This window comes from Polistes fuscatus, unplaced genomic scaffold (assembly GCF_010416935.1).
Source record: "Polistes fuscatus isolate 324 unplaced genomic scaffold, CU_Pfus_HIC Scaffold19, whole genome shotgun sequence".
NCBI lineage: Eukaryota > Metazoa > Arthropoda > Insecta > Hymenoptera > Vespidae > Polistes > Polistes fuscatus.
Genome location: NW_025113095.1, coordinates 1,058,131 through 1,084,624, shown reverse-complemented (window position 1 = coordinate 1,084,624; position 26,494 = coordinate 1,058,131). Strand labels below are relative to the sequence as shown.

The 26,494-nt window shown below is 33.1% G+C and overlaps 5 protein-coding genes across 10 annotated transcripts; 3 read left to right on the top strand and 2 right to left on the bottom strand.

Annotated features, from left to right (window-relative positions):
* The first annotated feature begins 3,164 nt into the window (after positions 1 to 3,164).
* LOC122515805 (regulator of nonsense transcripts 2) lies at positions 3,165 to 7,679 on the top strand. 2 transcript variants are annotated; one of them, XM_043633278.1, is made up of 2 exons: positions 3,165 to 3,474; positions 3,799 to 7,679. In XM_043633278.1, exon 2 carries the CDS (start codon positions 3,808 to 3,810, stop codon positions 7,249 to 7,251), a length of 3,444 nt encoding a protein of 1,147 aa, XP_043489213.1. In that variant the 5' UTR covers positions 3,165 to 3,474; positions 3,799 to 3,807; the 3' UTR covers positions 7,252 to 7,679. The 2 variants fall into 2 exon arrangements, with proteins under 2 accessions (XP_043489213.1, XP_043489214.1); XM_043633279.1 differs by lacking the exon at positions 3,165 to 3,474 and adding an exon at positions 3,579 to 3,618.
* On the bottom strand, positions 7,476 to 9,463 carry LOC122515829 (methylosome subunit pICln). 4 transcript variants are annotated; one of them, XM_043633328.1, is made up of 6 exons: positions 9,340 to 9,463; positions 8,799 to 8,987; positions 8,604 to 8,740; positions 8,306 to 8,482; positions 8,129 to 8,224; positions 7,476 to 8,055 (listed from the first exon to the last, which is right to left on the bottom strand). In XM_043633328.1, the coding sequence occupies exons 2-6, from the start codon at positions 8,915 to 8,917 to the stop codon at positions 7,958 to 7,960; spliced, it is 627 nt and encodes a 208-aa protein (XP_043489263.1). In that variant the 5' UTR covers positions 8,918 to 8,987; positions 9,340 to 9,463; the 3' UTR covers positions 7,476 to 7,957. The 4 variants fall into 4 exon arrangements, with proteins under 4 accessions (XP_043489263.1, XP_043489262.1, XP_043489265.1 ...); XM_043633327.1 differs by having other exon boundaries at positions 8,799 to 8,925; positions 9,340 to 9,462; XM_043633330.1 differs by lacking the exon at positions 9,340 to 9,463 and adding an exon at positions 9,191 to 9,333 and having other exon boundaries at positions 8,799 to 8,925.
* A 1,017-nt stretch (positions 9,464 to 10,480) lies between these two features.
* On the bottom strand, positions 10,481 to 15,018 carry LOC122515818 (homer protein homolog 2). 2 transcript variants are annotated; one of them, XM_043633314.1, is made up of 7 exons: positions 14,745 to 15,018; positions 13,236 to 13,392; positions 13,016 to 13,147; positions 12,684 to 12,935; positions 12,441 to 12,587; positions 12,011 to 12,286; positions 10,481 to 11,941 (listed from the first exon to the last, which is right to left on the bottom strand). In XM_043633314.1, the coding sequence occupies exons 1-7, from the start codon at positions 14,900 to 14,902 to the stop codon at positions 11,756 to 11,758; spliced, it is 1,308 nt and encodes a 435-aa protein (XP_043489249.1). In that variant the 5' UTR covers positions 14,903 to 15,018; the 3' UTR covers positions 10,481 to 11,755. The 2 variants fall into 2 exon arrangements, with proteins under 2 accessions (XP_043489249.1, XP_043489247.1); XM_043633312.1 differs by having other exon boundaries at positions 12,441 to 12,935; positions 14,745 to 15,016.
* A 1,646-nt stretch (positions 15,019 to 16,664) lies between these two features.
* Positions 16,665 to 18,867, top strand: LOC122515826 (alpha/beta hydrolase domain-containing protein 17B). The gene is made up of 3 exons (XM_043633324.1): positions 16,665 to 17,404; positions 18,266 to 18,398; positions 18,494 to 18,867. The coding sequence occupies exons 1-3, from the start codon at positions 16,758 to 16,760 to the stop codon at positions 18,575 to 18,577; spliced, it is 864 nt and encodes a 287-aa protein (XP_043489259.1). The 5' UTR covers positions 16,665 to 16,757; the 3' UTR covers positions 18,578 to 18,867.
* LOC122515884 lies at positions 18,792 to 20,359 on the top strand. Its single transcript, XM_043633378.1, has 3 exons — positions 18,792 to 18,806; positions 18,884 to 18,992; positions 19,146 to 20,359. Exons 1-3 carry the CDS (start codon positions 18,792 to 18,794, stop codon positions 19,913 to 19,915), a joined length of 894 nt encoding a protein of 297 aa, XP_043489313.1. The 3' UTR covers positions 19,916 to 20,359.
* The last annotated feature ends 6,135 nt before the right edge of the window (positions 20,360 to 26,494 follow it).

Here is a 26,494-nt window from a genome sequence, read left to right as displayed (position 1 = left end):
TCTACGATGGATCTTCGATGGATCTTCGATGGATCTTCGATGGATCTTCGATGGATCTTCGATACTCGCATTCTACAATACTTGCTGCGAAGTAGGAGTGTTTTGGAGCCATCGTAGAACTTCTTATGCCGTGAGTCAAAAAATTTAAAGTCCCTCCGGTGCTCAATCATGTCGAGGATGAAAGGTCCAAATCGGCACGAGCTACTGGTTGTAATTATTCCAATAAATTAGTGACGAGCACATGAGTAATTCCTTTCTAGGAGTTACTCATGAAAATTGTATATTATATTGTATATTGTATTGTATATTTTATATTAGTTCAGGATAGGTTTTCTTGTCTCACCGGTTAAATTCATTTAATTAATAATGCAATTAATAAATGCACTTTCTTTTTTATTACGTGTTTTGTTCGTGGTTAGTAGTGTGAAATCGAGCATTTATTTACTCGTTTTTGTCCATAAAAGCATGTAATAATGTCTTACATGCATTGCTTCGTACTTAGTTTATCTAATCGCGATTAATTTGATATATCGATACTTCGATATTATAAATAAATGAGCAAGAAGACAAACCATTCGCGACGGATAGATTCTAGCAGTTAAGTGGTGGCTCAAAGCCCAGTTCTTTTATTAGAACAGCCAACTTAATGAAAGGAGTCGTCCGAGGTTTATAAATTTATTAAAATATTAAAATATTATATATTAAAAGATATTAAAAGTTAATATTTATCAAATAATTGTAGAGTCCTTAGCCGCTTAGATGAATTTTTATAAAAATGTATATTTATGTGTTATGTATTTATGTGTATTTAATCATATTTTTTAGATCAGGATTTCAGCTTCTAATATACTAATCTCCCGTTTCTCCCCCCTATACTTTCTGCGTTCTCATCTATGCGTGTGCCCAGGTGCTACTCGTATGGGTGAGAAACGGTTAGTATAGGTTTAGTTTTAAGTTTTTCCCCCTATTGGCGGCTGTCATTGTGCTAGTGATTGCACGGTGTACGTTGCACCTGTGTGTGCGTTTTAGGCGTGTGCATTGTACATCGTTTCGCGACACGTAATACCGCGCTTATTATTTTTTTATGTTATTGAATAAAAATAACTTGTAGAGTCACGTGTACGATACGAACTTTTTTTTTTTAACAATCGTTTTGCATAGTAGAGTTACCGCATTTATTTGTGGAAACTTTGATATACTCGTATATTACTAGTATGCATATATACTAGTGTATACTTGTATTTTGCTGTAGTTTTTTATGCAATAATCACTAGCCTTGGCAGACGATTACAGCAATCAGTACGTATACCCTTTAGCATATAAGTTTAGAAAACGTGGTTGAACTAGGGTGTCGGAGGTGCCCCGGGGCATGCTCTCTAGTTTAGGCTTTTGCACCCTGGTGGTATGTGAGAGAATCGTGGAGTGAGTGGGTGGGTACGTATGTGTATTTGCTCTTTTTAAATACGGGTAATTTGCAGACAGGTAGCATACTTCTTTGAGCGAATGTGAATACTTTAATTTTAAGTAGGTAGGACCCAGGAAAGGCACTAGGCTTACTTTCACTCCGGAGTGGAAATTCCGCCTCCTGGTTTATACAGAATTGTTGCAAAATTTTATCATCTCATTCTTTATGCTTGTTTTGTAAATTTATTTTGTGACTCTTCTGTAATCTTGAGTATGTATCATAATTTATAGAGGCATTTGCAACCATTTGGAAGATTCATTTCTTTTTCGATTCTATCTCGAACGAGATAGAGTCGAATCAAATTGGCAAAGCCTTTGATGTGAATTTGATACTTAGTTTTAAGTATTATGAGATTAGCACTTCGCACAATAGCGATTTTCTCTTATAATGAAAATATTTAATATAGTTCAATATAACAAATGAATGAATGAAAATATTGCAAGAAAATGCATTATTTTGTTGCATTATTAAATTTCAATTGAATTTTGTTATTTGATATTAAAAGTGCGACGTGTTATTAGGTCATCGAGGGAAATTATCTGCTTGGACGTTTGATTAATTGTGCTCGTGTATATTATGCAATGAACTCTAAGTTCATCCATGGTTATACGAGCTTGAATATAATTAACATTAAATATAAATTAATTTTTTCATAATTCCATATTAGAATCATAACGAAATTAAAGTTAATTTGCAAAAAATGATATGAGATATCTTATCTTTCTTGCACGTTGAAAATGTCCAATGCAGTTTTCAGGGATGAAGAAAGAAGAGGCATTATGCCGAAGAGGCCCCCACTTAAATGTGGCTGAAGAGGGCAACTACATAGACTATTGAGTTATTTTCAAAGGTTCAACACCAAGTTTGAACTTTTCGAGAATAGCTCTTTAGTTATATTTTATATTTTATTATATTATTTTCTTTGCTCGTCATTAATTTGTAGTTGTAATTGGAGATGATGGACCATTCCATCTCCTTGGGACACCAAATGTGTGTCTGTATCGTCTAAAAGATGCATATGTGTTTAGTTAGAGTCAGAAATATTTACAATTTTTGTATTATTAAATTTTAAAGCTTAAATAACGTTCGGTAAATATTACAGTAATTTCTCTTTTCTTGTTTCGTTTTTAAGATTTTTCACTATGATCGTATTTTTTTAAATTTGCAATTTTTCTTTTCTATAGAATACAGTTTTAAAGTAGTTCATAATAATTAATAGATATTATTTTTGTTAGTAACTTAGTATTTTTACTTTTCCTATTTCTTTATATATTTTTATTTATTTTATGTAAATGTAAAATCACGCGTTAGAATTCTATTTTATTGCAACGGTAAATAATGATTTGATAAAAATTAATAGAGAATTCAATTGAAAAGTGCATCTGTGAATTGGACGATTTATATGTCAGGCTATTTTATCACTTGATTGTATATTAATATAGTTTTCTTTTTGTTACAGGTGATCATCATTGGATTTATTATCTACTTGTTTTATTTTCTTCTACTATTGCTCATAATATAATATATAAATGCATTTCTGAAGGCACACACATTTATTCACATAATACATGTTTGTACACTAAAAATTAATTATAATTATTTAAAATTCTATTACAATATTAATATAACTGTACTATATATACTGTCATATATAGTAACGCAATAGATAAGTCTGCATGTCTACTACAAATATAGTCAGCTGGAAGTCATACATAAAGTGGCGCGGAAAGAACTTATGGGACAATCTAAAGTTGTTCCATAAGTTCCTTCCTTTTTTTTGATTCGAAATCAATAGACGATATAGACAACCTAATATTGTACCGTCATCGCTTTAAGTACCTACTATCGCCTTCTGGTGGTCCTAGTAGTAACAAAAATGAAACTGAGTAGGTAAAAAAAGGGGACTTGTGCGCTTCTATGTAGTTCTATATTCTTTGGAATATTTTTCAAAGGCACTGTATTTACAATAGAGTGCGCTTCTGCATTTCCCCGGAACGAAGTAAACGAACGTAAGTTAACCTGCTGAATAAAGCTAACTGATAAAAGTTCAAATATTTAGATATTTTTATGCTTTTTTATTGAAAAAATACGTAAAAATTAATACAATTTATATTTTTATTTATCTTTTGTGTGATAATATATATATTTAATCCGTAAGTTTTACAAAGATATGTATTTTTTTAATGGAAAGTTAGATTACATGTGGTTGAATTAAACAACGCTTATTTATATTTTATTTTTACATAAAAATTTGATAAAAGAACAAAAGTTTTATTTATTATTAGTTCTTTCAGACATAAAAATAAAAAATATCTTTATTATATTAATTGTAGATACTTAATATGTCTGAAACGGATAATAATATTGGGCAAGAAATGGAGATACCTACTGAGCCTGATGTAGTCTCAGAAGAAGACAAACAGTTTTTACTGGACTATGTAAAAGAAACTGAACAAAGATTAACGAATAAAGAAGAAATTAGGGCTGCCAATTTGAATCCCACGAGACCACCAGATACATATTTCAGTAAATTGGACTCTAGTCTTAAAAGAAATACAACATTTGTTAAGAAGCTTAAAAATTTTAGCGTAAACCAGTTAGATGCAGTTCTAAAAGATATGGCCAATTTAAATTTGACAAAGTATGTTAGCGAAGTTGCTACCGCATTGGTCGATGCTAAGTTGAAAATGACTGATATATCATCGGCAATTAAAGCTTGTAGTTTTTTACATCAGACGTATGCAGAGTTTTCAGCTCACTTCTTTGAAAACTGGCAAAGAATATTGTCCTTTAAAATTGGAGAAAAAATTGCTAATCCAAGTAAACTAAGAGTGGATTTACGATTTTATGCAGAACTTGTAAATGCTGGGATTTTTACACACAAGCAAGGCTTACCGCTTCTTGGTTCTGTATTAACTGTTTTAATTAACATGGATAAAGAGGAACACAACAATGCGAGCATTATATTAAGCTTTTGTCGTCATTGTGGAGAAGATTACGCAGGCCTTGTTCCCAGAAGGGTAAGAGAATTATCGGAAAAATTAAATATTACAATACCAAAAAGCAAATTACTTTCTCCCGACAAGCAACAAAATGTAAGATATTTATTACGAGATTATTACAATTCATTGTGTAAGCATTTACTGAAAGAACACAAAGAACTTCAAGCATTTGAAAAACAAAATCGTAAGATTTTACAAACTAGAGGTGAATTAAGCACAGAAAGGAAAGAGAAACTAGAATCTCTTCAAGTATCTTATGACCGTCTTCTTAGTGGGGTACAAAGTTATTCCGATACCTTAGATGAACCAATACCTGAACTTCCTGTAGATGTAGAAATAAAGGCAGAAGCCGAAGAAACATTAAAAATGATTAACGAAGGAGAAGAAAATAGTATTCTAGAAGATATGTGGGGAGACGATGAAACAAGACGATTTTATGAAGTTCTACCTGACTTAGTAGTATTTTTACCTGGATCGTATCCAAAAGAAGTACCAAAATCTGATGCTCCTATTACAGAAGAAACTTTAGACGAAGACATAACGTTTGATGAATTAGAAGAGACTGAAAAAGTAGATGAACCAGAAGTAGAAACAGAGGAACCTCAAGTTTCCAACATAAGTAATAAAATATTATTAGATGCATTTCTTAGTCATTTGCCAAATTGTGTGAATCGCGAAATGATTGATAATGCAGCAGTTGATTTTCTCATAAATTTGAATTCAAAGCATAATAAAAAGAAATTAGTGAAAGCATTATTTGGCGTTTCTAGGATACGTTTAGATTTATTGCCATTCTATTCTCGTTTAGCTGCAATTCTATATCATGTAATGCCCGAAGTAGCTAATGATTTATGTTTAATGTTAAAACATGATTTCAAATATCATGTTAGAAAAAAGGATCAAATTAATATTGAATCAAAGATAAAAGTAGTACGTTATATAGGCGAACTTGTCAAATTTAAACTTTATTCAAAAATAGAAGCATTATATTGTCTTAAAGTATTGCTTCATGATTTTACTCACCATCACATTGAGATGGCATGCAACTTGTTGGAAACTTGTGGAAGATATCTTTTCTGTTCTCCTGACTCTCATCAAAGAACGAAGGTCTATTTAGAACAGATGATGCGTAAAAAGGCCGTTACAGCATTAGATTCCCGTTACGTAACAATAATTGAAAATGCATATTACTTTGTAAATCCTCCTGAATCAACTGGGGGAGTATCTAAAAAAGATAGACCTCCTATCCACGAATTCATCAGAAAACTTCTATATCAAGATCTTTCTAAAACAAATACAGATAAGGTACTTAAATGGATGCGCAAGTTAGACTGGGAGGATGAAAGTGTATCATCGTATGCTATAAAATGTCTTACTGCTGCGTACAATGTAAAATATTTAAATATTCGATGTGTTGGAAGTTTATTAGCTGGATTAGTAGCTCATTATGAAACAATAGGTCCTCACGTGGTAGATGGTGTATTAGAAGACATAAGACTGTGTATGGAAATTAATTTACCTAAATTCAATCAACGTCGTATTGCCATGGTTAAGTATCTTGGAGAATTGTATAATTATCGTATGGTCGAGAGTGGTGATATTTTTAGAACTTTATATCTATTAATCACATTTGGTGTCAACATGGATCATTCCATTCCAAGTATTCTTGATCCACCCGAACACTTATTTAGAATTAGATTGGTATGTACACTTCTAGAAACCTGTGGACAATACTTTAGTGGAGGTTCGAGTAAGAAAAAGCTCGATTACTTTTTGATATTCTTTCAAAATTATTATTGGTTCAAGTATACAGATCCTGTATGGACTCCTGAAAATCCTTTTCCAGTAGGAATAGATTATATGTATCGAGATACATTGACCATGCTCAGGCCAAAAATGCCACTTTTTAACAGCTATAAAGAAGCTCAATGTGCTGTTGAAGAATTAAGGAACATATTGTATCCATCATTAGGAAGTACAACAACCGCAGAAGAAGTTGAGCACAATGAAGGAGATTCTGAAATGAGTGTAATCATAGAAGGAGATGAAGATTTACCTATGACACCTGGAAACGGAGGTGGCGATGCAAAAGGAATAGGAGATTTACATTTTGAAGAATCCGAAGACTGTTCAGAAGCACAATCCGAAGAAGATTGGACAGCAGAAGCAGAAAGAGATGCAGGAACTCAAGAAAATACTCAAGGAGAACAAAGCTTATCGGAAGGTGCTACTGAAGGAGTTATAATGGATGGTACAGAATTAAATGCTGCTCTACCAGCAGGTCCCAAAAAAATGACCTGCCCAGAAGACGATGATTTTCTTTCTGCGCTTGACAAAATGGTATCTGATAATATACAGGATAGAATGCGCGATGCTGTTAAACCACAACAAGTTGATATATCTGTACCACTGCATATTAAAAGTACAAAAAAAACATACGAACAATTGCAAGTACAATCATCTGACAATTCTATGGTGGATTTCACGCTTATGCTTAGAAAAGGTAATAAACAGCAATATAAAAATTTAGCTGTACCAGTATCCTCAGAATTAGCTATGAATCTTAGAAATCGCGAACAAGAACAAAAAGAGGAGAAGGAACGTGTAAAAAGATTAACTCTTAATATAACAGAGAGACAAGAAGAGGAAGATTATCAAGAAACTATTAATCAAGGCACACGACCAGTAACGGTTAATTTAAATAGAGAACGACGACAAAAATATAATCATCCTAAAGGTGCACCCGATGCTGATCTTATATTTGGACCAAAAAAAATTCGGTAAATTTGTACAAAGTTTTCTACTATTCTGAAAAATAATGATTTCGAACTTTGCGAGTGCCGTGTAATCTCATTCTTTGGAATTTCGATCGATGTGAAACAGTGCAATTGTTCTTTTATTTTTAATTAAAGATAAGATATCTATTGTTTAAATAGATTTGTCTTTCCTTGATTTTGTTAATAGCTTTAAGAGTAGTATTATTGAATAAATTATGAATGGGTATAAGATTGCATGAAAAATGTCATCATGTTAGAAACTATTACAGTCGAGTGTGTCAAATTCTAATACATTTGAAATAATACTTCTCCAAATACTTCCATGTATTACTTACGATTAATCTTATTTTCTAATATTTCATATAATGTGCACATCATGGCTAAGAACTCTTATGCACAAATAAATATTTCTATAAAAATTGTCGATGTGCAAAATGCGTCTTTTTCATTATAAATAAACCTTAAAATTTAACTATCTGTGCATACAAAAGAATGATCAATTATATTTAATGTAGTCCTATTTATTTTTTACCTAAGAAATTATCACCATGTACAAAATGAATATAAATAAATGTTAGGTGCTTTTTCGTTCGACGCAGTTTTGTCTTATAGCTTGCAATAATAGATATTACATATCTACCGAAATATATGAAATTGATAATCATATAAAGTAATACTAAATGCACATCAGCATATATTTTTATAATTTCAATTTATGGATCCTCTTCCGCATCTTCAAACTGACCTGCTTCAATATCCATTGGTTCATCTGCTTCAGTACCATTTTGATGATTACCTCCTCCTATTTGTTCTATAGAAAATAAATAATTAATAAAATGTTTAGAGAAATTCATAACAATATTGTCAAATATTAAATAGTTTACCAGTTGGTAATATGTAAGGAGCATCACCAGCACCAACTTCATAATACTCAATATCAAAATCATCTTCTTCTGCATCTTCATAAATATCTTCTTCATCTTGAAACATACACATTTGAAATATATTACGTAATGTACCAATAAACCAAGAAAGCATAATATTTCATAGATATCGATTACCATCAGAAAAACTATCTTGTGGATCTGGATTAAGAGCTTGACATTGATTCATTGCTTCAAATATTGCTTCCAGATTAGTCGTATCATCAGGTACAAAACTCATCTCAGTCGTAGGCGTATCTCCTTCGTCGTCTTCATTCTCTGAATCATTTTCAGTGGATGGTGACAATTGCACATCTGCGAACGAATCAATTTTAATGATGCGCCTTCTTTTTATTATACTATTTTTTAACTCTTCACATACAAATGACGCATATATACGTTTAGAGTATAACTTTTAATTTTTATTAAAACGTACCTGAAAAATCTTCCACCATAATGTATAAACATTGCCTAGGATGAATTTGTTTATCTTGGGAGATAGCATGTACGGAAATATGCTGATAATTGAGAGAAAACCCTTGTTGTGTGTCGCTGTCTATCCAGGATAGTACACTGTCGATGTAAATTTACATTAGGAAGATGTATATCAATAGTAAATGAATTTGAATACCTTTCTGTAATATAGAGAGTGCCTTTTCCCACCTCCCTAGAGTTAACGTATACAGTGGTGTTTGGTTCTTCATGACGGATGCCTTCCTGTGGTGCTAGGAAGCTGCTAAGCACTACCATTTTTTCACCTGTAATGTTCGTATATACGTGTTCCTTGATTGAGGAATATTAGAATTTAGATTCTAAAACACTTTCGAAACAGATATCACGAGAAAATCGTAATAGAACGTGAGTAAGATTCAAACCTATGTGACATTTGAGGTTATACTACATCTATGAGAGTAATGTAAATAAATGATTCATTCGAATCTCCGAAGTATAATTTATCAGAGACTATTGGTATATGTTTTTTCAACTGTATATGTCCATAAAAAACTTGAATTAGCTTGATACCGGGATTTTGAAGGGTGATTTTATATAAACGCCGCCGATAAATATACGTTAAATAGGACTTGAGCTCGACAAATCTATATTTAACAAAGATTCTTAACTGCCAAAAATTATTGGCATTAAGTCCTTTGCAAATACTAATATTTACTCACATCTCTTGCCTTATTATCTCTTTTACACTACGCTATTGTAAACACGACACACGCTGTACAAATTTTTACGACTTGAATCTATGCGAATTCTCTGTACTAAAAGACGCTGATTGTTCATTCCGTTTGCTAACTTCAGACCATTTCAATTTCACTGTGAGTCAGACCTATAGCACGTTTCTTCTCATTCGATTAAGTTCGAGATTTTACGCGCTAAAAATTCGATTATATACAAATGAGATAGAGAATAATGACTTTTTTTAAAAATTACACATTGTTTTTATTCACACCAATTAGAATAAAAAAATGATATAAACTCAAATGATGTCTTCAAATGTTTAATTAAAATTATATTTGGCAAATGAGTCTGTTAACAATATTAAATATTTATTGTTTTTAATTCTTTTATCAATTAGTATAAAAAAATTTTATTCATTTATTTAAAAATTACAATAATGCAATTATTTAAATTTGAAACAATAAAAGAATAATATTAGAAATATTAGAAAAAACTTTAGAATGCCGTCTGAAAATGTTTTATTAAGATTACATATGGCAAGCGAGGCTTTTGTTTCCAATTCCTCGGACTGAAAATTCATCTTTGTAACAGTTTTACGTACATACATACATACTGCCAATAGAATACAAAGTGTTTTCGCAGTTTTCCTTTATTTAATTCGCTACTTCAAATAATCTCGAAGATGTCACCTCGCCACGTTCAAACTCTTGTCCAGATATCTCTCTCTCTCTCTCTCTCTTGTGCGAATTATTTGTTAATCTTATACATCTGTACTATGCGATTACTACGCTTTGAACAAAAACCTGGACTGAGCAACATAGTAATTATAGTATTTCCTTTAGGACGATACCTCTTTGAATGATGAAATGCAATGCTACTTATTTCTATCACGATGTTAAAGAAATAAAAATAGGAAATACCTTTTCTCAAAAATGCTTTTCTTAAACAATGTTAAATAAAATTTGTTCTATGGCAATATATCAAAAATTCAGATAAAAACTAAAAACTAAAAAACAAAAAAAACTAGAAAATAACAAGAATTAAATAAATAAAAATATTTGTTACAAATTAATAGCAAAAATAATCAAAATTGTGCGTTATAAAAGAGAATACTATAATGCGTTATACCCAGTAGTGCATTTTATGTTTGATTATAAATGGCATCGCGTATCTCTTGAATCAATGAGACTCCTGAGCACTTGAGATTCACTCGCGAATGTTTTAAAGCAAATTTCTATACAATAGAACAATATGGATATAATTTATAATAGAATTAAATAGCTATGCTACATAATGGATCATGACTAAATAGTACTAATGTTAATTGTGCATGTTTCATAAGTCGTGTCCATGGGTAACTGTATTTTTTTTTGTTACTGTTTCAAAGGGCACAAGTTCCAAAAAGAGACAATGCACAACATGTAACATGTCAGTCGATACACTTCTTGATATGTTTTATATTTTTAAATATAGTAAATATTATCTCCAAGTAAGTAATGCAATCTTACCAATATTAATAGTAATAATAATAGAAGCAGTAGTAATTATAGCAGTATTAATAACAGCAATAGGAGATATTAGTATTTGGAAGGTAGTTGTAACAATGGTAATGACAGTGATCATAGCAATAGTAACAATCTAGTGTTTGTAATAATGCTCGTCATTAATCAATTGGATGCTGATAGTTGGGAGGTGTTGTCGAAATGTAATAGTATGATAGAATTCGAGTGATTCACGTGGTGATGTCGTGTTAGTAACAATTAGTTTAAAGCACAGATCATTACATACACCACTTTATGGAAAAAGGGGTGGGATTTAGAGAGAAACGTTTTTAATTTAATTTAACGACACGGTTGAATAATAAATAACAAAATGGCATATCCCGTTAAGATACACTAACTAATATTCGAGAGAAACATCAAGTATAATAATATCTTTATCAAATTCAAGCATCTTCAGTTTATGCTTGTTTAAAACAAACAAATATTTATGTATATATATAAAAAAGAAGAAAACATTCAAGTATGCATACAGTACGTATGCATACATGTAAATATGATTAGTAAGAAGAGTTAGAAGAAATGTTTTTATGTACAATTAGAATAGTCATAGAGCAGTAACAACAATAATAAGTAACATCAAAAAGATGATGCTTTTCGCTAACTAAGCTCGAAATAAATATCTAAAAAGCAAGCCATTCGCTTGTTGTCAAACCGTTTATAATTCGAGACAATGTCTTTCATCTTGTCCTAATGTTAAAAAAAATCTTATTCACCGCATATTCTCCCCTTTGGAACTTCACCCTTTGTATCATTTTTATGTCATTCATTCGCACATTTCTCTTATACCGTAGATACAAAAGTCCTAAGAACAGTGCTCTTAGGTATTCTACAAACAAACTTAAGTTTGCAAGGTATTCGTAATTTCTCGATGCACGGTTACCAAGTCTTGTATAAATCCAGCTAATCTGGAATTCAAAGTTTCCAAGTTTTGTTTCTGAACTTTATTCGCACATAAAGCAAGTTCTAATTGTTCTTGGACAACGTTTAACATATCACGCAATTCGGTATTCTCTTTTTGAAGAGCCTGAAAAATGAAATATTAAATAATATCAATGAAATGAATTGTTGTCAAAAATATTATTACATTACATACCACAAAATCTTTATTTTTTGCAGCCATAGTAAGAGCCTTTACTTCATCATTTCGACTTCTTAATTCACTTTCCAGTGCCTCCACTCTTAGCCTCAATGCTTCACTATTCCCTTCTGCTATTTTTCCAGCTTCCAACTCTGCATATTTTGTTTTTACCCTGGCATTTTCTTCTTTATATAACTGCAATTGTCTCTTCCACTCATCCACATTAGCTGTTGATTCTTGGAGCGCGCTTGTTAATCTAGCGTTGTTTGTTTTAAGAGTAGCCAATTCAACCTGTAATACATGCCACATTATAAAAATGATGGAAAATTGCATTTATTTAAATGTATTTACATTCCTATTATTCTTTTATCCTGTGCATATGCATGCTCTGATGTAACCAGAATTAGTATTGAGCATGTAGGAGCATATTGTGCTACAAACATACCTCCCATTTTTTGGCATTAGCAGAACTTTGAGCTAAAGCAAGCTTCAACCTGTCATTTTCATATTTCAGCTGCATCTCTGCCGACTGTCCTGCTTGCGTCGAACCAAGTTGGGTTGATTTCCCTTGGTGCTGTGGGCTTTCTGTATTCTGCTGAGAAACACTTTGTGATCTTGAATGGACTGCATTTTTCAATTCATCGTCCGTTTTATTTTGACAACTGCCAGGTAAGGGACTGCTGCTTACCAAAGATACACTGTTTTGAGCAGAGATCATGTTTGCATTTGGATTAGGATTATTCGATGCTGACACATTAGAGTTGATCATCGAAGAATTTGGTGGATCTATAAGATCCTGCTCCGAAGAAGGCATCCCTGATCTCGATGTAATTGGACTAACATTTGCACTAGTGGCTGGCGTGACCGACGAGCTGTTTGACTGTAGCTTAGCATTGGCTAATTTAGTTGCTTCTTTCACTTCATGAAATTTTTCAATAAACTGTCAAAGTAAAGTTGAACCAAGCGTATTCATGAAATGTTTAAAAGAATAAAAGTTTTGTAGACAGACGTAATACAAACCTTGCCTAACTCTGCTTCAGAGGAGAATCCTAAACCATATACAGTATTAGCCCTGACATCAGACCATTGACCAAATTTTTGTGAGGTTTTTGTAAATGTCATGTTTGGTGTAATAGTGCTGTTTATTACTGCCTAAAAGTATAGAGTTAAAAAAGAATACGTATAATTTTTTCATAAAAGATACTACACTTTTGCACGCTAAATTGAAAACAAGAATCACCTTAGATCCTTCTACAGATATTATTCTATAAAGGCTTCTAGTCGAATCATAAAAAAAAGAGACAGAAACTGCAGCTGTCGAGGCAGATACCCATGAACGTTTAGTTTTAGGATCGATATGAAATACGTGCGCCTTGCACGAGAAAATTGGTTGTTCGCTGCAATTAATAATGGAAGGTTAGAATATAAATAATATTTATAAGATCCATGTGTGTACGCATATCCCAATTTGGATCAACAGTAATAATAAATATGTATCTTCATTTGGAATTTTCACATCGCTAAGTTTTTCTTTCAAAGCAGTTCTTGTTGCTGTTTGTGCAGATGTTCCATTGTGCAAGAAGATAAAACAGTTATTGTTTGGTTAGAAATAAGAAAATAAATGTGTTTTGACAAATTGAGAAAAGTAGAAGATCCAGTTTAAATTTGAACAGGTTCGATATCATTCCGGAGGAAGTTCAGGAAATAAGTGTAAAATAAAATCATATCGTTAAGAATTCTCTTACAAAAGATAACTATATTTCTGATATAGATTTTGCGATTGCTACAAACAATACATGCAGTTTGTACAATTTAAATGCAAACAAGCATCGAGGAATCAAAATAACAATTTTGCTATTAATGATTCTATTTTATAATTAACAATAAAATTATAATATTTAGCACAACAAAAATTAAAAATTAGTTAACTATGTAAGAATGTGCATGCCTATTCATGCGAATAAATAGAAACATAATCGCATTATATGGTTCATCTGAAAAGAAAAAAAGATATATCACACATTTATCATCATAAATATATATATGTGTAGATATATATAGATATATATTATATATATATGTATATGTATATATGCATTATAATTTTAAAATCGATAAGAAGATATTAATAATAAATAATTTGTGATATAAAAAGAGATATTAAGATAATAACGAACAACAAATAAGAAATTGGTAAAATGGGGAGAGCTTATTGGTTGTTGAATAAAATATAGTAAAAAAAGAAAAAAAGAAATGACACAGTGTGTGCGTGTTATTGTTTATATCATACAAAACTTTTACATGACTTTTTCTAAGAAAGTCAGTTTATTTTTTTTTTTTTTTTACGATAAGGCTGCTCTACAAAATAAACAATTGCTTTTTTATTTTTTTTCTATTTTTTACGGGAAGAGGTCATGTATATCAAATTTGGCTAGCCCGCTAGAGAGTTAGATAAAGGCCACACTGAAAAAAAAAGAAGAGGAAAAATAAGAAAGGTTATTCTCGTACAGTCCATTTTCGTATGTACAAGTCGTCATTTAATGCGTATCAGTGATCAAGTTAGCGCTACGAAATATGGTGGATGAGATTTAACCAGAATGACCTATTTTATATAGATTGATAGAGAGTCGACTGATTAATAAATCGACAACAATTAATCCGAATGTACGACGTCAAAATTGATTTTCGTATGTAGAGACACATTACACACCCTTGAGAGGCGGCGCGAGTTCTCACCGTATTCACTTACCCCATTATTTCTTTACTCGTTAACGTGCAAATAAGAGTTACTCCAATAAATATTTCTAATCCAATAAAGTTTCCAAGAGAAGGGATCGTTGAATATTCTGATATTTGACTAGGAACCCCTGTTCGAAAAGCAGAGACCCACCAGTTGACAGCCGCCATCGGCCAAATTCTATAGCGAGTGCCAATGGTTACGCGATATCATGAAAGTAGACGAACTTTAACGACACCTGGATTTCATCGATTTTCTACTAAAACCTTCAACGTCCACTGTGTATTTATCAACTGGATTTATTTTATCCTAGAGCAAGGTAAACCACCATGAAATATTTTTAACCAATCACAAACCTTGTCGCTTATCCACTCTTTCTTAACGCAGATAGAGAAAACAAAAGACGATGAAATTTCATTGGTTCGATTAATTTCTTCTAACTAAATTAACTAGATTCATTTCTCGTACTTCCCCAAATACTATTTAAAATGTATTTTATTTAATTGCACGAATCATCAAAGATTAATAATAAATAACAATACAAATTAATTATAGAAAAATCAAACTAATCGTTCGTGGCGCTCTCTGCGATAAATCGCGAAATCTCGATATATCGATATCTCGATATTTCGATATTTCGATATCATTTTCTCCTCTCTGATTGGCGGATGAGAAAACGATTATGTTGGGGTTAGATCATTCGCGGTTTTTTCTTTCTTACAATCTTACTGATAAAAGGGTTTCGTATATTCGTAAGAGATTAACGAAGATTCAACGATGCGTCGAAACTTGGAAACAAATTGATCTCGATCTCGTTAAAGTTGGCAACAATCGTAAGGGATAACTACAGGTGCGCAAGTGTTATATGCGCCGTATACAACATCAACTCTAGAAAGGGTTTTCGCATTATACTCTTTCGCGTAGCGTCGATTGTGCCTTTACAAAAAAGGGGGTGGAAGGGAGGTGGTAAAGGAAAAGAGAGATCGTCTGGAGCGATAGGAGGTTTTGTTTCTTCACAGAGCGACGAGCGCTTTGCTCTCAAAGAGAGGAAAGAGGGAGAAAGGGGGATAGAGATAGAGAAGGATAAAGAGAGAGAGAGAGACAATGAAAGTGCGGCACGTTGAGTGGGTGTCGGGTTGGAGGGGGGATTACCATGAGAGAAAGAGGAGGTAGAGGTGTTATTAGAGAGTAGGAGAAGTTGCGCGCGCGAGATTGATAAAGGGGGGAGAGAGAGAGGTAGAGAAAGGTACATAAAGGTACATAAAGAAAAAGAGAGTGAGAGAGTGAACGACAAGCAAGAGAAGAAACGCGGTCGTGAAATAATAGTGAGAGAGAGAGAGAGAGAGAAAGAAAGAGAAAGGGCAGCAGGAGGGCAAAAGTCGTTCGTTTCGCGAGCGTGTCATGGCCGCATCATCGTTGCGAGAGAAAGAGAGAGACTGGTAACGTGCGCGTCGTAAGGAGAACACGAGAAAGACAGAGATAGAGAGATAGATAGAGGGAAAGAGAGAGAGAGAGAGAGAGAGAACGTGCGTGAACGAAGAAAGAGAGAGAATAAAGAGAGGGAGTATAAATCTGGAGATAATAAAATGACGGTGCGTTCGAGCGAGTAGGCGCGAAAACGGTAGTGCGCGCTAAGAATTCGGGTGCGTGTGTCCGGTTAGACGAGAGAAAATATAAAGAAAGAAAGAAAGAAAGAAAGAAAGAGTGTGAGTGAGTAATAATCGTGTACGTGTTTGTGTGTATGTGTACGTTGAAAGTGAGAAAGAGAGAGAGAGAGAGAGAGAGAGAAAAGTAATCGACGACGTGTGTTTTCCCGATGCGGAAGCTCGTCCGAGGATACGCGGATAGAGGGTGCTTTCGCGTGTGATTAAGAAAAATACAGAAAAAAAATAAAGAAAGAAAGAAAGGAAAAAGAGAAGAAAAGAAAAAGAAAAGAAAAGAAAGAAAGAAAGAAGAAAAGAAAGAAAGAAACGAAAAGAAACACTACTCTCTCTCTCTCTCCTTTCTTATCGCGATTAAATAACGATGAACAACTTCAACTTCAGTGAATTGTGTTGCCTGTTTTGCTGTCCGCCCTGCCCATCAAGAATCGCCGCTAAGCTAGCGTTCCTACCTCCGGAACCGACGTACACGTTCATCGAGGACGAGGGTTCCTCGAAGTTTACGATATCTTTATCGGAACGCGCCGAGTGGCAATACAACGAGAGAGAACTGGAATCCGTTGAAGGTTTTTACGCGAGGACGTCTCGGGGAAATCGTATAGCATGCGTGTTCGTACGTTGTTCGGCAACGGCACGATTCACTTTATTATTCTCCCACGGAAACGCCGTAGATCTTGGCCAGATGTCTAGCGTCTATCTTGGATTAGGATCAAGGATTAATTGCAATATATTCAGTTACGATTATTCGGGATACGGATTATCTAATGGTAAACCATCGGAGAAGAACCTTTATGCCGATATAAACGCTGCCTGGCATGCTCTAAGAACTCGATACGGTATCAGCCCGGAAAATATTATTCTCTATGGTCAAAGTATCGGAACCGTGCCCACCGTCGATCTTGCTACAAGATACGAGGTTGGCGCGGTCGTTCTGCATTCGCCGCTCATGTCCGGCATGCGTGTTGCATTTGGAAGTACTAAGAGAACTTGGTTCTTCGACGCCTTTGCCAAGTAAGATTTTCTACTTTCTTTTTCTCCTTTTTACTTTCTTTTCTTTTCTCTCTTTTCACTTGTACCTCTATCCTTGTCTCTCTATATCTCTGTGTATCTGTCTCTCTCTCTTTCTCTCTTTCTCTTTCTCTCTCTATCATTCTCGTTTACAAGACACGTTCTACATCTCAACGATGACGCATCTTTCTTACGTGTCCGCGTACTCCCGCAACTAATCTGTAATAGTCATACGTTTACCACAAAAAAAATATATTTCTATGTACTAGCTTTCATTTCGATATGATACGTCCAGACGACATGCGCGTGCGACAGAAATATAATACATAAGGAGAGAGAGAGAGAGAGAGAGAAACGGAGATAGATAGATGGATAGACAGATTGAGAGAGAGATAGAAACATAGATCTATGTTGACATACACGTGCTTTTTACTGGCTGTAACAACGATACACGAAAAAAGCCTGTATTATGAGCCTCGCATTATGACGTTCTTTTAAAATCCAATTATTCAACATTTTCGCGTATACGCTTTAGGAAGCAACAAAAGTTTGGTTTACCCGCGTCATGAAAACCTATAAATCGCTCGTTCCTTATCGCAACTCGCTAATTGGTATTAACTTTTTTTCCACGTATATCGCATGCGTGTCGAATCAAAGATTAACCTTTGTATTTATGCAAAAAGAAATAAAAATACTTTTCCTTGAAAAACACAATGAGAATACAATGTGTTTTTCTTGCGATTGAAATTGTCATAACGCATTGCGTTCTCTCTGAGTTATCATTATTTTAAGATTACTTATCTTTTCTTAACTATATCTATCTACTTTGGTCTAAATTCATACTTCTAATTTTATTGATTACAGTATAGATAAGGTACCCAAAGTAACATCACCGGTTTTGGTTATTCATGGTACTTCAGATGACGTTATAGATTTCAGTCATGGACAAGCTATCTATGAGAGGTGTCCGAGAGCTGTGGAACCATTGTGGATCGATGTATGTATTTTGTGCATCGAATAAATTTGTTATAAGAATAAGAGAATGCTTCTCTTCGCATAAGATGCACTCCTAATGTTTTCTTTTTCTTGTAGGGAGCCGGTCACAATGACGTAGAACTTTACAACCAATATTATGAACGACTGAAGCAATTTGTAAGCATAGAATTGGTAAACTGACGGCGACTAAGCCTCTCCCAGAGTCAGGGGGGGCAGGGAGGTGGAGATACTCAGGTTAGCAGTCAGAGTCGCAGTACTGCGAATGATTCAAATACCATCAGCTCGATTTCAACTAGTTCTCTGACAGAAAAACTTGTCTAGCAGTCACCTCCCACAGGGGAGAAGGCTCCTGTCCTCCCCTGTGATAAAGAGTCATCTTTTACTTCTGTGGACGATGTGGTCCTCGCCCGTAAATTACCTTTTGCTTCTTTGGCCGACAGCCAAGAAATTTATTTTAAACAGATCTCAAAGAAAAACCGCTCTAAGAATGTGGATCCGTGTTTGGATGGACATGTTAAGAAACTGAACGTAGATGCCAATTTAAAGAATCCGATGCAGAAAAGTTATTCTACCAGTACAGTGGAAAATGAACAAGGTAAAGCCGAATTGGAGAGTGCTAATAGTTGTCACGATGTTAGAACAAATAATACTGGCCTATCTACCAAAAAGTTAGCAAGCTTGTCGAAATATTACAAGTATGTGGATGGAAAATTAAAACCAATTCCCTCATTTTCAAATGCTTCTGCAGGTGCTAAGAAAGGAAGTAACGATTTAAAGGATACTACTACTGCTCATAGTAATGTCAAATCGGACAAAAAGAATCCCTTGTCCCAGTTTTATTACAATGGCGTAGAATCAAATCGTAAACCACGCCTACGTACTTCGATCGTGGAGGGTATTACGAAAGGGAAGAAGATCGTCGACGATAAGGAGGAACGTAATCGCAGTGTTAAGTATCATTGCGAGTCTACTACGAAAAAGTTTCTTTGGAGTGGAAATTTTCATCCTTTAAGAAATCTCGGTAGATCGTCGTTGACTGTAGAACCTGATAAGATCACCATAAGCTCGTCAAAATACTCTCCATGTGCTAGTAGGCTCGCAGCTAGTTCGAAGATATTATCTAACGATTTAGGGGCGAATTCTGATAGTCCCTTGCATGTACCAAGATCGAGAAGTCCATCGCGAATGGACGTACAACCAACGGAAAATAATTTGCCGAAGAACGTTGACGAAAGAACGTCGATGCAGGGGAGTTTGTCATTGAATATACAACAATTTTTAAAGACTAAATGTGCACCACGTAGTAAAAGTGTGGACGACAGCTGTGTAACTTCACTGACTAGCGAAGCTACGACGCTTAGTTATTCACCCACTAGCACGGAGGTATTGTCTTTAGGAGAGGTCGGTCAGCAAACGTCCTCGGCCGAAGGCTCTGCTAGTTATTCCGAAGTGAAAGAGAAACTGGTCATAGAGTGCTCTGATAAAGTTCAAAGAGCGTCATTAGAAACTAAGTGTTAATAACTCCGATACATTTCGCTCATTGCTGTTCCGCCAATTTCTCTCTTCCAAATACGTTTAAAACAAAACAGACAAACAAGCAAACAAAAAAATAGAACGAGAGAGAAGATGCAAATTTTTATTATTCGTTATGACGTATTTTAGGCTATTATATTAACGTCAGTGATATAACGTTAACATACGCGATAGCATACTCACACGTTTATAAACTTTACACTCCATTTTTAGGAATGTGAAAAGATTTAGTATGTATGTGTGCGCACGCAAGAGCTCGCGCGCGCGCACCCACCTTTATCGTATTCGTACCTATCAAACTCGTGCATGTTTGTGTTTGTTTTGTATGCATGCGCGCGCGATGATGATGTGTTTAAACGGAATTCCCATGCGATATAACTGCGGAACACATTGATGTTACTACAAATATTTCAAGTATTATTATTTCTATTATTATTATTTTTGTTTCTTCGTTTCTAATCTAATTCTTCTTTTTTTTTTATAAGCGATTTTGAAGATTTCATCATTCTGCATGTATAGTAATGTTTTCTTTTCTTTTCCTTCTACTTTGTTGTTAAAAAATAGTAGAAGAATTTTTTTACCATCATTGTGCAATACTTACATTTTTCTTATATTTTCAGTTTTGTATTTTTCTCTTCTTTTATTTTGTTTTTTAAAAGAAAGATAAAAAGGAAAAGAAAATTTATATTATATAATATATACAAATATATGTATATATAATATATACAAATATATATATATACTATGCATTTCTGTTAATAGAGATTATTATGCTTATTACGAAAAGTAATAATAACGCCTAACGGTGATACACTCTTTCCGTTTTATCGAATTTCTCTTTTATGTATTTGTTCTCTATCGTTTCATTGTTAAAATATATTTTTCTGTTTCTTTTTTAACGACGCAGTTAACATCTACGAACACATATGATACACGAGTATGTAACATTATTGCGTGGATCTAGCTGATTGATCAAAATGTTGTTTGCCAGGAAGTATGGTTCCTGATCTACACTATTGTCATTGCATAACGATAATGCGATAGTATATGAAGCTAGAATCATACTATATATTAATTCATTCAACATCGTAAGAATAAAATGATACTCTTTTATAAAGAACCACGAGGGTTAGAAAATAATATAAAAGATATTTAATGAAAAAGAAAACTCATAAGATAAAATAATAATAATATTAATAATAATAAATAAAATAATATAAAATAAAGTAAAAATGGAAAGAGGTCATCTCTGTGAGATGTTAAATTATCGCTTCTCAATACACATTAACATAAATAAAAAAAATATACATTTTGTCTGTATCGATAAAAAAAAAAAGTTAAGACTCATACAATTAGAAATTGCTAAATTTAGTTAATCATTCTCGATGATGATGAAGATTACGATGATGACGATGATGACGATGACGATGATAATGATGATGATGATGATGATGATGATCTTTCTTTTCGCATAATAATAATAATATCAATAATAATAATAATAATAATAATAATAATAATAATAATTATAATAATAATAATAATTTTTTATTCTTTTTCTTTTGATCGTGTTTAAAAAAAAAAAGGAAAAAAAGAAGCAATGAGAGAAGCTGTGTGATTTTAAAAGGACGATCATGTGAGATTTTACGCTTTTGCGAAAAAGCTTACAGATGATGTTCTGTGGTAGTTAAGGACTGAGATATATCTTCCAAGATAGAAGTATAAAGATTCTCTTTTATAGGATAAGATGGTATAGAAAATAATATGTCTGACGTGTTGCGAGATCGTTTATACGATTTCTAACGGTTACCGTTTTGCGTGTCCCGTTGTGAGAAGGTACGTGCCGATCGTGACGTGGAATAATAATATAACGCAAGCAACAATAAATAAAGAATGGAAATAGCTAGAGACAATATAACTGCCAAATTTGACTATGGATTAGTTAACTTCTAAAGAAAGCGAATCGTGTGAAGGATCTTGTCTATAGGTATGTTTCTCGTTAGTATTTTTATATCTCGATAATGTATATAGAGTGCAATTAGAACATCTTCTTTATTAGTGATACGCATTAAAGAAATAATAATTAATAAAAAAAAAAAGGAAAAATATATAAGAAAAAAAAAAAGAAAAAAAACTACGATACACGGAATACACACACTACTCTCTTATTACGAGGATAGTTGCGAAGAAATCAGAGCAAAGGAGGAGAGCCTATGGAATACAAAAATTCAATTAAAATATAAAATCAAAGAGATGAAACAAATGAATATTGAAATTAAGTGAAAAAAAAAAAAGAAATAAAAAGACGATAGTTGAATGTTCGAGAATGTTTGTTAGAACAGCACACTCATTACACACTCATCATACACGCACGCAATTCTACTTTAACGATTAGATTTTACTAAATTCTCGAACGACCTCACTAATTTTATATTTATACGTTATATATGTATATATGTATGTGTATTATATATATTCATATGTAATATATACACATAGATTGTTTATTATATACATATACGTATGTGTAATATATATATATATGTATATTACATGTATGTATAGACAAATATATATACACATACATAAATATACATATATAAAGATTAAGAAAAAGATAATGTTGATAAGTAGGCTACAGTAGCCTCGAATCGCATAAAAAAATACTTAATTTAAATACCTACATCGTTGAACTTTCATTATCGATCGTACCATAAATATCTCTCTTATGATTCGTAGTGATAAGAAGAAAGTCGAATAATAATAATAAAAAAAAGAAAGAAAAAGAAAGAAAGAAAGAAAGAAAGAAAGAAAAAGAAAAATAGAAAGAAAGAAAGAATAAAAATAGTTTGTTCTGAGCGGTTGCCATTCTCCACCTTTCCATCGCAGTAATGTATGAAGAAAATACTTGCCGTTTGTTGAACATGGAGATCGCGTGGTAAAGTAGAACGCTACCGTTTTGATCGGTGGTATTTATATATTTTTCAAATAAATTTTTCTTTTTCCTTTTTTTCCAATTTTTTTTTTAGAAACTTACTATACATCTTCCTTTTTCCTTTTCTTGTTTTCTTTTTTTTTTGTTTTTGTTTTTTAATTTGGCGATCTCGCGTGTTTGACGAATTTTTTTAATCATTTTTATTATTCTAAAATAAACGAAAAGAAAAGAGAAAAAGAAATATACAAAGGGAGAATAAGAGAAACAATTCACATAAGAGGTACCTGTATAAAATCGAAATATTTTATTATTCATCGATTCCAGTTTTATGGAATTCCGATGAATATTTTCTCGTACGAACGTGAATCGTAAAAATTGTTTTACTTTTATTCCCTTTTTTCTTTTTGTTGTACTTTTCGTCGTCATCTAATTTATATTATATCATGCAATCATATATTTCCATAAACAATTTGTTCATACAAATGACGTTCTTCCAATTGCATTTTTTCGAAGGATAAATACATATATATATATATACACCGAAACATACTCGCATACAAACTTACACACACACATACATACATACATAAATACATACATAATACAGTAATCCCTTCATTTACGCGGATTTCCTTTAAACGCGCTTGAATTATCATAGCGCACCGATGCCACCACCATGATGTGTTATACGTGAAAACTGAAATTCAAGGATTTCCATTCTTCAACGTAATTTATTTCGTAATAATAACGTTAATTTACTTTTCTATTTTAAATAGAAGAATGAAATACATATTATAGAAAACATTCAATCGGTTTTTATTTTAAACGACTTTTCATGGTTTCTTCCCCCCCCATTTACTTTTGTCGATTGATCATTTTTTTCGAACCAATTAAACCCGAGCGAATGAAAGGATTACTGTACATTATTTATAAATTTCTTCGATCTTATTATAATAAATGAATCCACTTGCAAAGATTTCTTCGTATCGTGTAAAGAAACTAGCGAATCAGAGTGTAAACGAAGTTGTTAAAGATTATTATCTACGCGATTCACAATCATCGTTTATCAATGCGTACATATTCATTCCATTGGCTCCCCTTGTAGGGTTATACCGATCTTTAATAAGTATTTCGTAAATCAATTAATTCATGAAAAAGACATTTTTGCGTTGTTTCGTGTTCGATAAGAAAAAGATTGAAAGGAAGAAAAAAAGAACAAAGAAAAAGAAAAACACACAGACACATTAAACAAAACAAGGATTTTTCTACGGTGCACGACAATTTTCAACCTATATGTTTCCCCCCTTTTTTTTTCCCCCTTTTATTTTTCGTTCTCTTTTCTCTCTATCTCACTCACTCTCTCTTTCTCTCTCTCTTCCTCTTTTACTTTAACTTTTTCCTTTCTTCTCATCCACTCATTCTCTCTCTCTCTCTCTTACTTTTAACTCTTTGTTCCTAATCCCCCTTTTTTATTCTTCTCTCTCTCTCTCTCTCTCTCTCTTTCTCTCTATCTATCTTTCTCTCACACACATACTCAAACCCTTTCTGTGCGTCTATCGCGTGTAAGGGGGCTGATCGACCAGGTTTTTGAGAAATAATTTTTGTCTTTCATATTCGCATCCACAGCGAGAAATAAAGAAAGAAAGAAAGAAAAAATAAAATGTCGCTCGATTTGTTGTGCCGAGTATATTCTTCGCGAGTGTTACGATTAGCAACAACAATACCACTACCTGCACCACCACCACCACCACCACCACCATCACGATGCATTAACATCGGTATTTCTAATTGTACATAATAGCGTGTAAGCGGTATATTAGAAGTAACGTTATCTTAATTCATTCGTTGATTTTTCCTTTTCTTTTCTTTTCTTTTCTTTTTTTCTTCTTCTCTTCTTTATACTTCGGTCACCGAGTGTTCACGAGTGCGGGGGTGGATCGAGTGTTGAGGAGAAAACATGGGGTGGGGGGGTGGTAAACGATAGATTTCATTTCTAAATAACAAAGCGTTTTCTGTCGGTCGAGAAAGTGTATAAAATTATGTTCGTGACTGTTGCAGCTTTTTCTTCGAATTAAGAGAAAAGGGGTAAGGATAAGAATACGATAGAAAATAAGAAAGAGAGAGAGAGAGAGATGAACGAAGGATGAGGTCGACCGTTTCGTAACTATTATACCGAAGATTTATTGCTAATTTAGAACGGAATAATAATTAAAAGTGATCATTTCTTACGATAATCATATAGAAAAAGAAAAAGTAGATGGAATAATAAAAGAGAGAGAAAAACATATATACATATATATATATATAGAAAGAGAGAGAGAGAGAGAGAGAAAAGTTGGATTAGAATTAGAAGCGAAAGTAGAGGAAGGAAAATAAAAGAGAATGATATACATTAGGAATAGAAAATAAAACGGAGAAAGAGAAAATGAAAAATAGAGGAAAATAAAGAAAAGAAAAAAATAATATATATATATATATATATGTATATATATATATATATATATATATACATATAAAAATATTTCTAGATATAATCCTGGGAGGATTATTTTAGAATTTTATACTTCCATCACTCACAATAAAACTCACACAAACACCATACACACATTCGACTCGAGCGTACTGTATTATCGGGGGGAGTGGGGAGGGGGAGGGTGGGGAGGGGGGGTACATTGCGAAGTACTTTATTAATCTTGTGAAATGTTAACACGATATATAATTACGATGTAAATTACATGTTTAAGCACAGATATCACAGTGTTTTCGTCTTCATTATTATCATTATCCAACACCTTGACAATTCGTATTCTGTCCTAAAAATGTTCTTTCGCCTGAGATAATAAGAAATGAGAAATTTCGTGACGTTTTTTTTTTGGTTGTTTGATTTATTTTACACGATTATTATTCTATTTTTATACCGCAAAAATATTACGTTGGTTATACGCGTATCTAACAATAAGTTGTTCTATATCGCCATAGCGAAAGCCAATCTCTTTTAAGTTTTGTTCCAACTCGAAAGCAACAGCACCAGCAGTACCAGCACCAGCAGCAGGAGAAGCAAGAGAAACAGGAGGAGAGGAGGAGGAGGAGGAGGAAGAGGAGGAAGCGTCGTTTGAAGAGAAGTACAGAACCGGGCTTCTTCTTTCCTCGGACTTGTCTTCTGTTGCTCGGCTGGCTCACCTGCGTTGAAACCTGATGCGGACGATAAAAATGAGAACAGGTTGTCGGACGCCGTCGACTCGAGTTCTTCTCGTACGGTACGCCGTCGTCGTCGTCGTCGTCGTCGTCGTTCTTCTCCTCCTCCTCCTCCTCCTCTTCCTCCTCCTCCTCTTCGTAGTCGTAGTCGTAATCGTACGAAGCAAGTAAAGTCATTTTTAGAATGAAACTATAGCAAGCTAAATGTATTCACTTACACGATATGATTGTCTACTTATATACATACTTTACGTTTTTTAACATTAAACCTATCACTCATGGTCAAACGATCACGTCCTGTAATTTGTACGAATTTTTGTAATTTTTAAAAACTTTTCGGTGAGAACACGCATAAAATGTATTATATTAATTTTTAAATTGAATTATCCAATTGGATTAAAATATCATTCTATATAAAAATATATGTTTTTTTT

Bases quoted from the DNA above. Each gene is read 5' to 3' on its own strand.
- LOC122515805 (XM_043633278.1), top strand. From the start codon at position 3,808: ATGTCTGAAACGGATAATAATATTGGGCAAGAAATGGAGATACCTACT.
- LOC122515826 (XM_043633324.1), top strand. From the start codon at position 16,758: ATGAACAACTTCAACTTCAGTGAATTGTGTTGCCTGTTTTGCTGTCCG. The intron at 17,405-18,265 runs GTAAGATTTTCT...TATTGATTACAG, and splicing joins TTCTTCGACGCCTTTGCCAA to TATAGATAAGGTACCCAAAG. The intron at 18,399-18,493 runs GTATGTATTTTG...TTTTTCTTGTAG, and splicing joins TGGAACCATTGTGGATCGAT to GGAGCCGGTCACAATGACGT.
- LOC122515829 (XM_043633328.1), bottom strand. From the start codon at position 8,917: ATGGTAGTGCTTAGCAGCTTCCTAGCACCACAGGAAGGCATCCGTCAT. The intron at 8,741-8,798 runs GTATTCAAATTC...TTACATCGACAG, and splicing joins ACTCTCTATATTACAGAAAG to TGTACTATCCTGGATAGACA. The intron at 8,056-8,128 runs GTAAACTATTTA...TATTTTCTATAG, and splicing joins TCCTTACATATTACCAACTG to AACAAATAGGAGGAGGTAAT.
- LOC122515818 (XM_043633312.1), bottom strand. From the start codon at position 14,902: ATGGCGGCTGTCAACTGGTGGGTCTCTGCTTTTCGAACAGGGGTTCCT. The intron at 13,393-14,744 runs GTAAGTGAATAC...TATTAATTGCAG, and splicing joins ACGAGTAAAGAAATAATGGG to CGAACAACCAATTTTCTCGT. The intron at 11,942-12,010 runs GTATGTAATGTA...TTCATTTTTCAG, and splicing joins CAAAAAATAAAGATTTTGTG to GCTCTTCAAAAAGAGAATAC.
- LOC122515884 (XM_043633378.1), top strand. The intron at 18,993-19,145 runs GTAAAGCCGAAT...ATGCTTCTGCAG, and splicing joins TACAGTGGAAAATGAACAAG to GTGCTAAGAAAGGAAGTAAC.